At 33.3% G+C, this 12,378-nt stretch overlaps 1 protein-coding gene across 4 annotated transcripts in view; it reads right to left on the reverse strand.

Annotated features, from left to right (window-relative positions):
* Opa1 (OPA1 mitochondrial dynamin like GTPase) overlaps positions 1–12,378 on the reverse strand; it is an 83,212-nt gene that overhangs the window by 43,711 nt on the left and 27,123 nt on the right. For all 4 annotated transcript variants that reach the window (XM_026400291.2, XM_026400290.2, XM_026400293.2 and 1 more), the window contains 9 exons: positions 10,633–10,737; positions 8,803–8,889; positions 6,863–6,976; positions 3,747–3,827; positions 3,549–3,623; positions 3,169–3,240; positions 2,981–3,080; positions 2,523–2,653; positions 82–154 (listed from right to left, as the gene is read on the reverse strand). In XM_026400291.2, coding sequence (XP_026256076.1) covers positions 82–154; positions 2,523–2,653; positions 2,981–3,080; positions 3,169–3,240; positions 3,549–3,623; positions 3,747–3,827; positions 6,863–6,976; positions 8,803–8,889; positions 10,633–10,737 — 838 coding nt within the window. The remainder of the gene's footprint in view (positions 1–81; positions 155–2,522; positions 2,654–2,980; positions 3,081–3,168; positions 3,241–3,548; positions 3,624–3,746; positions 3,828–6,862; positions 6,977–8,802; positions 8,890–10,632; positions 10,738–12,378) is intronic.

Below are 12,378 nucleotides of genomic sequence, written 5' to 3' on the forward strand. Positions count from 1 at the left end.
TCAAATTTTCATCAAGGAAATTAATATTTATTACTTGAAAAAAAAAACTGAAAATGAGTTATAATAATCCATCTTGCATACCTTTTCCTGTTACAACAGCAAAATAGCCCAGAGCTTTCATTGGGAAGAGCTTTCCTTCAATTATCTGTTGAATCTGTTTTTAAAAGTAGGAAAAATAAATGAGATAGAAGCTTACATAATTTTTAAAAGGACAATACATAATTTAGAAAGCAAAATAATTTGTGATGCTATACATGTTGAGCAAAATATATTAGTATGTACAAAAGCATTTAAATATAATTCAACTGCTATTTGAGAAAAACAAATACATTTAATTTTACTATTAAGATGTCTTATTAAAACATATGCACTGAAATTAAAACTTGGAATGATTATGTAGTGCTTTGGAGTTAATCTCTGAATTCCTGCTCTGCCACTGAACAACTATGTAGCCTTAATTTTTTCAAAAAGGTTGTTGAGATTATGAGATAATACAATACTTCGAATAGGCAAAGAAAAGCACTCAAATTTTTATTATTATTTCCCCAGTGTCTTCAAATATCTAACCTCTAAACAAGCTGGATTGTCTTCTTTTAGTCTTTCTTCTTTCTCCTTCCCCCACCTCCTTTTTTAATAGTTGGACCCATTGGTTCTCTATTTGTCCAGTGTCAAAAATCCTTTTTCTGAGTGTGATAAAAACTAGATGCTAAACCCAGAAAAGTATATATATGCACAGAAAATATAAGAGTTTCTACCCCTGAGGCCCATTCAGATGAATACTGGGGTAGGAATTCCTCCTCTAAGACTCATTACAATCTAGGCTAATGCTGAATCTTTGACATGAAAAAGAACAAAATAAACTTTAATTCCAATTCAGATGAAATTCAAACTGACTATCCTACAAAGGAGAGGAAAAAAAAAAAAAAAAGAAAGAAAGGTCTGGAGAGAAATGGAGGCCACAGAAATTTATTTCTATTTTACTTCTCTCCTCTACATCAGGACCAATACAGCCACATCAGGCCTTACTCTTAAAAATAAGGCACAGCGGAGGTCATGAGGATATGGAGAGTTAATACAGCAGGCCTGAGAGAATCCTGAAAAAGGCCTGCTTCCTTTTCCTGGCATCTGGGAACTTAACTGATAAACAATCCCCTATACCGATATAAAACTTACTCTAAATGACAGTGGCTCTTTGTACAAGTAATGTGGTTTATGCTGAACAATGTGCCTTCCTTGTGGGAGTCTGGAATTTTGGTACATGAGGATGTCTATCTGACAAAAAACCTTAGGTGTGAAGTCTCTAACGAGCAATTTGTGGCTGCCAGACTTCCTTTGTATCCTTTCACTGTAATAAACCTTAGGTGTAAATATAACTATGTGGTAAGTCCTGTGGGTTCTTCTGTAGAATCACTGAACCTAGGGCTGGTCTGTTTGGGAGACTCCAGATACCGAGGAATAGTCCCAGAAGGTGTAAAATGGGAAGGACACATTCTATGAAGTAGCAGTGGGGCTGGGTACCAAAGTCTAAAGCTGTTGTCACACACGAGTAGGACAATATTACTCAAAGATGATAGCTTCCATGTATATAACAAATACTTCTGTGCCAAGCGTTATTCCAACCACTTTACCATATTTATTAAACTCATTAAACCTTCACAACCTATAAGACAGTACCATGAATATCCTCATTCCACCAGATGATGAAGCCTTAAGCTCTGAAAAGTTAAAAAAAATTTACTCAAGATTACACAGCTACAAATGATAAAGCCAGGATTTGAAGCTAAGCAATCTGGCTACAGATTTCTAGACTCTTAACACAGAAGTTTCTGTCTTTACAAGTAAATAGAGAACATCTTTAAGAGAAGACTTGAACCCTAATAAGACACACAAGGAGGGGGTAGAAATAGGAAAGCTGTTAACAGATTTCAATGAAATTATTCTAAACATATTTTCCTAAGATAAGAGACATTTGAATACTACATATAGAACTCACAGAATTTAAAAAATGAAAATGATCTTAGATTTTATCTAGCAACTAGACTAATGGGCTGGATTCTGGATTGACTGGATACAGAAAAGTGATTAAGTTTGCCTAAGACCACACAACCAGTTGATAGTGAAGCATGGATGAAAGCTGGAGCCTGATGCTCAATAAAACATCTGCTATACCACACAGTCTTGATGAATGAGAGAAGATAATCCTTCCTTCAGTAAAATGGCATATGTAAGATCCAAAATAAATCTATACTACCACTGATTTGTGGAAGAAAGGAAGGGAAGGCAAACATTAGCAGTTTAAAATATTTTGTAAGTAAATTAGTTACAATATACATGGAATTTTATTTATATTCCAAAATTACACTTGAGTAATTTACTATAATTTTCTGATACTTCATTTTAAAATAGGAATCAAATTCCATAAATACTAACAAAGATTAAAAAATAAAAAAAATTAACCAATCCCTATTACAGCTAGAGCTATTATGAAGAATCTGTTCTTATAATAAACAATTTGCTCTCACCCTGCTTGGACTAGCTACATTCTTCTCTGCCAGGTCTACTTTGGTCAAAACAAATATGGTTCTTCTTCCATGAGGATCCATTTGACTGACTAAGTCTGTAACAATACTGCGTTCAGCATCCACAGATCCATCTGAAAAGTTGAAAAATGACACTATAATAATTGCAAAGTAAATACAAACTATATAGTTAAGGTCTGCTTTATAACAAGAACCATTTTCTTAATACATTTACCTTACTTATGAAAGGAAACTATGAACAATAAAAATTTCTATGATTCCTAGAATGAAAAATATGAAAATATCTTCAACTTCAATTCTATATTCAAATAAAATGAAAAAAAAAGGAAAAGTAAACATCTATTTGTCTTGTACATTTACATAATGTGCATTATTGGGGGTGAGCTTGGATTACTAAAGAAAGCATATCAATGTAACTAAAATTGTTTAGTATGATTTACCTTGAATACACAGTATGATGGCATTAGGATTCTGCATGTAAGCTTTGCTGATACTGAAAATAGTTTCCTTTGTGTCAGGAGCCATGCCTGATGTGACAGTCTTGAAGAAAAAGGTTTTAAATGTCATTATAAATGTTACCCACAGTAGAAATTAAAAAAAAAAAAAATCATGTTTTGTCTATACTTACATTTATCACACCTGGTAAGTCGACGAGCACCATCCTCTGTAATCCAGGGCCTTTCACATTTAAGGATATAGTCTATTCAGGAAGAAAAAACATAAATTGGGGGGGGGGGTTGTTAAGAATTTTTTTGGTGCTATATATTCTGAAAATTCAGCATCTCATCCATTCAGATGAAACATTTGGGAAAAAAAAGTTGTTCTAATCTTAAAAGTAATTATTCTAGAATATTATCTACAAAATGATACATTATTTAGATTATTTTTCAAAAAATTTCTGTATCTTGGGACAGCTATAATCAAACATCAATACCAATACTGAAATTTACTTGAAACTATAAACAATGCACTTCTATAAAACATTTTGAAATAAACTGCAACTCTTACCTCAGGGCTAACTGTACAACCTTCTTTCACATTTTTCCTCATTCGAAGTTCTATTTCATGTCTTAATGCTGCAAGCTGTTAAAGGAAGATAACAAAATTCAAAGAAAATATTAGTTCACAGATATTCCATTTAATTGTCTTAAAAGCTCACAGGGCTTATAAAGTTACACACATAAGCCTTGGATGAATTCTACTTACATCTTCCTCTTTGGTAAGATCAAACTCCCGAGAACTATCCTTAAACAAGGCTACATGGTGAGGACCTTCACTTAGAGTCACCTGAAATTACAGAAAACAAATAACAATGATACATTTATAGTTAATATTAATTTCTACAGCACTTACCTGGTCCAGCTAGAGCCACTGCATCATACACATCTGACAGTTCTTCACACTACAGCTATCACTCTGGCAGTTCTGTATTGCTCATGTATATATCACATGTGTTGTGATTTTCCAACAAGATTACTGACTACTTCATATCTTGTAACCAAATGTTCTTCCCCTTTTCATTCCCTAGTCAATGTCATGCAGAATACAGTGAAACTTGAAAAACTCAAAGAAAGGACTACAATTAACTTCAAAGGTGAATTCAAGTAAAGGGCAATTCATTTATTCAACATTTATGCTTATGACCTATTTGTCAAGTGTTGCAGTTAAGAAAATATAGTCGACTGGCCCTGTCTTAGGCTTCACTACATAGTAGGAGAAATATACATAGACAGAACAGAGTGGCAAAGCCTAGGGTGCCACAGATAAGAATGGCAATGATATTAGGAGAGTCTGAGAAGCTTTACCCAAGGAGTGGCCCTTGGACAAGGGGTTTTATGAGAACTTCTAAATTTCACATTCCTTAATTTAGCGATTATACTTTTCACACTTTAATTTTACTATTTTACTTTAAAAATACAACTCCTTCCACTGACAGTAACTACCAGATTAGATTTAAAAAAAAATAGTGCTGAAAGCAACTATGGCATATCCTGGACAAAGTCCAGGATCCCAGGGGGATTTGCAGGGGATTCTCCTGCAGCTGTTTTCCATCAGAGCATTTGTTGATTTGTGGCACAGGGCAGAGGACAAGAAAAAAGCCTGAAACCTGCAGCAGTTTTGCTGGATTGACTAGACAAAAACTAGAGTTCAGGTTTATCAAGTAGACACGATTCCAGAGAAAAATAAACTGCAAAAGTGACACCCTGACAAAACTAAGTCCTATATCCTGTGCACTGTTTGCCCTCAAGACATGTGCATATTAGAAAACCAAGCAGAAAGTAGCAGCAAAGAGACTAAAATGCTAAGTCAAAACTTTGCTAATTTCACTGTCCTGGGGAGACAAAAATATGGAGTGCAGGGTCCATCAAGAAGGAGAAATCTGGAAAAAATCTGGAAATAGACAAACCTTATCTGTTTCAAGAAAACCTGTTCACACTACAACTACCTACCAGAACAAAGTTAATTCTCTCCTGCATTATTATCCACAACCTCTACAATTAAGGTACTAGTAACGACACCAAAGGTAGATTTCCAATTGATTATGAAATGTGATATAAAGCATAGGTTCACTTTGGGATGTTGGAGGTACCCCAAATTCCTACCAATAGTAAAATGGATTTATAAAGTCTGGTACATTCACTCAATAGCACGGAAACATGAAGAAGGAACAAGTATCACATAACACAGCCAGACCCAAAAAAGTGCATTCTCTTGTTTGAATCATACTAGACTGCCCAATACTCCTTGTTGCAATTATAAAAAGATTTCACTTCTTGAAGATTTTGATATCAGCTCATTGTCTCATTTTCTACCACTATTCTAGCTATAATTCTTGGTGATTTCCAATTTCCCAATTCTTAATAATTCCATACCCACCCCACCAGCTAACTGTAAAACAAAGAACAAGGAACACCCCCTCCTCACCAAAAAAACCACAGATTCACTTTAAATTTATATCCACAGATCTTAATGGGGATTTCTAACTCATCAATCCTAACACTACTTGACTTCATCAATTCACTACTACAGGTACATCAACTTCTCATAAAGTCTTCATTTCTTTCTCCTGTCTGAATCCTTTCTCCTTATATAACAGCTGATAATTTGGCTTCTCATTTCATTGAGGAAGCAGAAGCAATCAAAAAATTTCCATATATATTCCACTTATGTGTCCCCACTGGTAAACTGAAATGATTGCTTTTCATTTTTTTTTTTTTTTTTGGTGGTACTAGGGACTAGGAATTGAATCCATGGCTTTGCACAGGCTAGGCAAGCAATCTACCACTGAGCCACATTCCCAGACTTTTTATTTTGAGACAGGGTCTTGCTGAAGCTGCCCTTGAACTTTTAATCTTCCTGCCTCAGCTTCCTGAGTAACTGGGATTACAGTGTGTGCCACCATATCTGGCCACACCACTGACTGACTGCTCCTCAGTCTTTGTTGTAACCTTTCAGCAGCATTTGACCTTACTGATCACTTCCTCCTCCTCACTATATTTTCTCCTGATCCCAGTAAGGTCCTGGTTCTCCTCCTATTGCATTGGCTGGACCTTCACACATTTCTTTATTGTCTCTTCATTCAACTTTTTAATATTGAGAGTGCCCAGGATGCAATTCTGGGTCCTGTGTTTAGGTCCACAACCTCCTTCATCACTAGCATATACCCTCTCTTTCCCTATTAAATATGGCAAGAAATCCTGTTGTTGCTACTTTAAAACAGATTCAAAATCAAATTATTTCTTATTACCTTCAATGTTACTTCACTGGTCCAAGGATCAACTGGATAATCTGATAGCCTCTCACCTGGTTTCCATGATTCTATCTATCTTGCCTTTATCTAGTTTTAACATAGCAGCCAGACCCCTTAAAAGGCAATATAACTCTGCTTTAAATTCTGAACTGGCTCTTCGTCTTATTCAAAATAAAAATCATGGTTTTTGCAATGCTGTGCAAGGCCCTAATGATTTGCTTCACCCAGTCCTACATTATCTCTGTGACATCATCACAATTCTCCACTCTGGTCAAGTCACACTGGTGTCTTTACTGTTCCTTAAACATGACAGTGCTTCTCTTCTCCAACCACCCAAGGAGCTGTATACTAGCCTGGCCAGCCACTGTACCTCCACTGTCCTCATCCACACTCTCTTTTTCTGCCACATGGGCATTCTGGCTGTGCCACTTACTCATTGCTACACTAAGAATCATTCAAAATGCTATATAAAACTCCTTTTAACTAAAAGTCTTGATTTCCACCCAATGAACAGCCCCCATCAAGTGGTGACTCTCCTGAAGCACTTCATTCAGATGGCTGTTTTTCTTACCTTCACTGGAGAACGTGTCATCATCTCTCCAGATCCTCGAGGGAATATTCGTGCTTGAGCAATCATTTCCAACACACTTGTTTTTCCAGCACTCTGATCTCCAACCACAACAACCTTATCACAAAGCAAATAACATTTATTCATATTTCTCAGATAAAAAAATTTGCTTAAATAGATATGAAATGTTGCTGTTTTAGTCTTTTAAAATTATTATAGTTAAAAAATGAGTTTTTGTCTAACCTACTGAGCCTATCTATTAATTCCCTCTCCCCACTTATTGTGGGTTAGCCTCCACATATCAGCAAAAACATTCAACCTTTGTTTTTTTTTTTTTATTAGTTGCTCAAGACAATACAATGATCTTGACATATCATACATTTGATACAAATTGGGTATGAATTCTCATTTTTCCACTTGTACAGATTGCAGGATCACATTGGTTATACAGCCACGTATATACATACAACAATACTAGTGTCTATTGTATTCTGCTACCCTCCCTACCCGCCCTCCCCTCCCATCACCTTCCTCTACCCAATCTACTTTCTCTCTTTTTTTTTCTTCTTCCCCCTCACATCATCATATATGTATTTTGTATAACGATGAGGGAAGGGAATCGGGATGGGAAAAAGAAAGACAATGCAATGAATCTGAAATAATTTTCCTATGTACACATATGAGTACACCACAGTGAATCCCACCATCATATGCATCTATAAGAAGGGGTCTTAACTAGAATAAGATATATTCTATGCTGGTACAATTATATCACAATGAATTCTACTGTCAAGTATGATTAAAAAGAAGCAATAAAAATGTAGAAAAAGGATGATATAATTTTAAAAAAGAATAATTTATAAGATAGATGTGTCAGTTAATATGCTATATTAGGTCAAATTTCTAAGAATAGGGGTTAATGCTCTATTAATGTAATCCATCTTTTCGGTATAAAATATCAGTTAGATGGAGGTTCTATTTTCATAGAGAAGTAGGAAAAAAGTAATGTAGAAAAGGTTGAATGCATTAGAATGAAGAACAAATGCCCTTGGAAGCAAAGGGTTATTAAATATCATATTAGATTACTGGAGAAAAGTATTGTGGTCATCTTCAGGGTGAATTAAACGTACATCCTTCTGAGAAGCCTCACGTAAAATCTGATAGAAGGTCATCAGGCAATGGTAGCCCTGAGTTGACTATTTCGTGCTGCAGAATGTAGTTGTTTGTTTTGATTTCCTTTCAACACATGGTGATTTTTCTCCCCTTTGAAAGGGGAAAAAAAAATGGCTTCTTTTTTTTACATGTGCCATGAGCAAAAGATAATTTTTGTTTTTGGAAACAAAACATTCAGACATCCAGTTTCAGAATCCAAGATCAATAAAGCCAAATTAAAAATAAAAATAAATGAGTTTTTGAAAACCCATGACAAAATGATGGTTGATATAGCAAAACATTAATCAGATCCATTATTTATAGCCAAATTTTAATTAAAAAAACTTGTGCTCAATTAATTAAAACCACTTTTTCTAATACTAGATTACTAACTCTCCACAAATTTTCTATAGCTAGTTTACTCTTTAGAAATACATTTAAATTCTATTAGGTTAAATTTCATTTGTGTGCCTAATTTAATTCATGGTTCAGGTATTTTACTATTATAAATCTAATGAATTTATAATGCCAAATATCCAATAGTCTTCCTTCATAACATTATACAATACATAAATAAGATGTTAATATGGAGCAAAATAAAGAGTCAAACAATACTCAGTGCTTAAGCTATCATCTGAACACATAAATAATATTATATAGGTAAAAAATTATGTATGTCTATGTGAGTGTACATATGTAAATGCATACAATATGTGTATAGATACATAAAACTTTTAAGAAGGTGATTTTTGCTAATGAGCAAGTTCATTGTGTATTATTTTTTCACTTACCCGTGGTAGATGATCTTGTGTATTATAACTGGCATCATAATCAGAGAGAACATCAAGAACTTCTGAATACATATCAATCAAAGATTTCTGTAAAATTTTAAAAAATTAATAGAAAATTGAAACATTAAGGAAAAAAATACTACAGATGTGTCTAGAGAAAAAAAATGTGATATGTTCAAATTGTTTTCCCATGATTATACTGCTTTTTCCAGTTACATAAATATATCTTCATAGTAAACATTAAAACATTAAGAGATGGGAAAAGGAAGAACAGTGGAATGAGTCTGATCTAAATTTCCTATGTTCACATATATATGAAGATACCACAGCGAGACTCACTATTACGTACATCCACAAGACACTATTAAAAAAAAACTGTAAGAAAATCAGTTGAATAAAGGGTAAAATGCCATTTCATCTTCAGTTTACTTTAGAGTTTCAGTTTAATTTAGAGAAAAAATTTAGAACTTCCTAAAATTCTAATTAAATAATAAAAGGAAGGTATTATTACTGATGAGCTAATATTAAATGTCAATAGAGGAAGACCATTAATACCAAAAAGGCGTTAAAAGAGGCCAGGTGACCAATTGACAAGGAAGCTATTGTTCTCTGCCAAGTATGGGGTGTGTGTGTTTGACAGGGAGAAACAAAAAGGATAGAGAACATATGCAAATAAACATCTGAGGCTAAAACTAGAGAAATGATCACCAAGAGGACTGTTAAGCCAGTAAAAGAGGTTAAGCTTCCTCTGACACCTCGGAAGGCTACTATGTTAGAGCATCTGGGACAGATATCCTGGATTGCTTCTCTGTAGATAAGGAATGAACATGGTGTCTTACATATAAGTAAAATATCTGAAGACCAAACAAATAAGCAAAGTGGTCTGGAAAAAAAAAGACCCATTTACTAATTAAAGATAGGTGCTTTTTTTTTTTAAGATAAGTTTTAATGCCAAGATACAAACAACATTAGGGTTTAAGTGTCTTAATCTTTTATAACTGAAAGTAATTAAATGGTAAGCAACTGTCATTCCATCTATCTAAAAGCAAGCAAAAAAATTTAAAAAGAAATTTCATTACCAATGCATTTTATGAGAGAAAATGCCATCTTTTAGGTAAATTCTCAACATACAGTTACATTTGGATGTGGCTTTTCTCAACTGGTAAGAGCCACTTGTAAATAAAGCCATGCTAGTTATCTATTTTGTACTGTCACAACTTAAGAATCAGAGCTAGCAACACATTCTTTAAACTAGAATGAAATATTTGGACCTTGGCTACAGAATGTATGTGCCATGAGTACTTATTGTGCTTACTTACAACATTTAAGCTAAATGAACTACTTTAATTTCATTAAACACATATGCTGGCTTGGCTTGGTTTGGTGGGAGATAGTGGTAATTACCAATGTGCTAATAATAATATCATCAGGCTTTTTCGAAAAATTTTTATAAATGCCAAAGAAGCTTCCTTTAAAAGATGAATGTTAATTTTTAAAATCAAATAAAGTGGCTCAGTCATTCACTGGAAATAATAGTAAGGCAATGATGATGTCATAGTTAAATGTCCATCAAATTAATAATTCTAATTATATAGATGTAGAAATTAAGCCTAGAGATAAAATTAAGTATTTCAGAAAAATAAATTCCCAAGGAATTACTCTTAAAAATAAGGCTTTTAGGAATCCAGTATAAGAATAAATCTGGGAGACTGTTGACATTAAGTTGGAAATAAAAGGATAACAAAACATTCTACAGTTCCTTAAAAACTGGTATCAATGAACAAAGGTATGTGTCAAAGTTTTGAGAATTAATAAACTGAAAGAAAATACCTTCAGCTTTCTATGATGGATGCCTTTATCGTCTTTCTGCAATACTAATTTTCTCAATTCTTTGTTCTCCTTTTCTAAACGTTCCAAGATTCTCTGATACTTTAGCTGCAAAAAAATAATACATACAATTATATGAGAAAAAGATGGGTCAACAAATACTAAGTCCAAATTAAAATCTTCCGAAATTTTGAAGTCATATCACCTATTTAAAATATATATTACTTTTAAAAGGCTTATAAGGCAATAATGAAACTCTGAATATTAAATAGTGAAATTCATGACTTTCTATTGTAATTTAGCATTTAATTTGAAAAATTCTTTACAAATTTCTTACACTGAAAAAATTAAGTTATTTAGAAATATCAAATATGTATGAATTTTAAAAAGTAGGTTCTGAAGTACACCCTAAAAAGGCAGTATTTCTTGTTATTGTCAAAATTTAAGGTTTGCATTATAGGGCCATTCGACAAAAATTCAGATTCTTTCCATTCCCAAGTTATTTTGTTTTAATTGATGCTATGATATAAAGTAATAATAACTACAATACTTGAGCATGTAGCACGTGATAGACTCTCTACTAAGTTGTTTCCCATGTATTAACTATCTTAGCCATCCTAGAAACGTCACATGGCAGGAGTTATGCAGAGTAGGATCTTAATTTAGGGATGTGTGGTAGCATGCCCAAGGCAACCTAGCTTGTATTGGTGGAGAAAAAGAGTTTTTGAATATAAGTTTGTCTGAGTCAGAGGTTCAAATTCTTCCGTTTTGTTAAATGCCAATGCCCAGAGAAAATATGTCAATATTTAAAATAATGATATAAAAATAGATTGCAAAGAAAACTAATAAATTCAAAGAGGGTATTCTGTCAAAGGAGTTGCTTGGTAACCATCTCCTCTTCTTAAGTGAATGTGATCCTTTTGAACTGGTCTTCCTCATTCTTATTTCTTCTAAACATTAAAAAATGTACAAGAAACTACTAAGAAGCACTCTTCCCAATAATCAGCAGAATGTTCCTGTATAAATGCACATCATAATTTTCATAATAGAAAATAGTTTTTAAGAAAAGTTTTTTAAAAAGTTTCAATCTTTTGATTAAAAAAGCGTATTAGAACAAAGTTATCACTTAAACATGGTCCTATCCTCTGAGAATGTCCAGCTTAAACCAAGTTAAAGAAAACATATAATTGAATCATATAATATGAAACAGTTTACGTTGCACTATAAACATTTTTTACACGTCCATTTATATCCACTAATAGCACATATAACAAAATTCTGGTAGATTACTGTTGCCTAATATGGTAGTCACAAGCCAAAGAAACTACTGAACACTTAAAATATGGCTGGTCTATGAAGATATGCTGTAAGCATAGAATATCTTATTTAATACTTTTACATGGATCACACATTAAAATTAAAGTATTTGAGACATATTGGGCTTTTAAATAGTATATTGTTAAACAATTTCATCTGTTTCTTTTCATCCTTTTTTAATGTAAAACTTTCAATTTTTCAGGTGACCTGCGTATTTCTTTCTACTGGAAATCACTGATACAGACACAGCTAATTCCATGGTTTTATTATATTATGAATTCTCCACACAGTGTTGTGTCAATGCTCAGTGGCTAATAACTACAACTGTACAAGTCAAAGGGTTGATATTAAGGGATACATAAAGGTGGTAGGATTTCCACTGGCTCATTTCCTTGTAAATATGGAATCTATTTGGGGATTTATATTTTCATT

Source organism: Urocitellus parryii, chromosome 2 (assembly GCF_045843805.1).
Source record: "Urocitellus parryii isolate mUroPar1 chromosome 2, mUroPar1.hap1, whole genome shotgun sequence".
Classification (NCBI taxonomy): domain Eukaryota; kingdom Metazoa; phylum Chordata; class Mammalia; order Rodentia; family Sciuridae; genus Urocitellus; species Urocitellus parryii.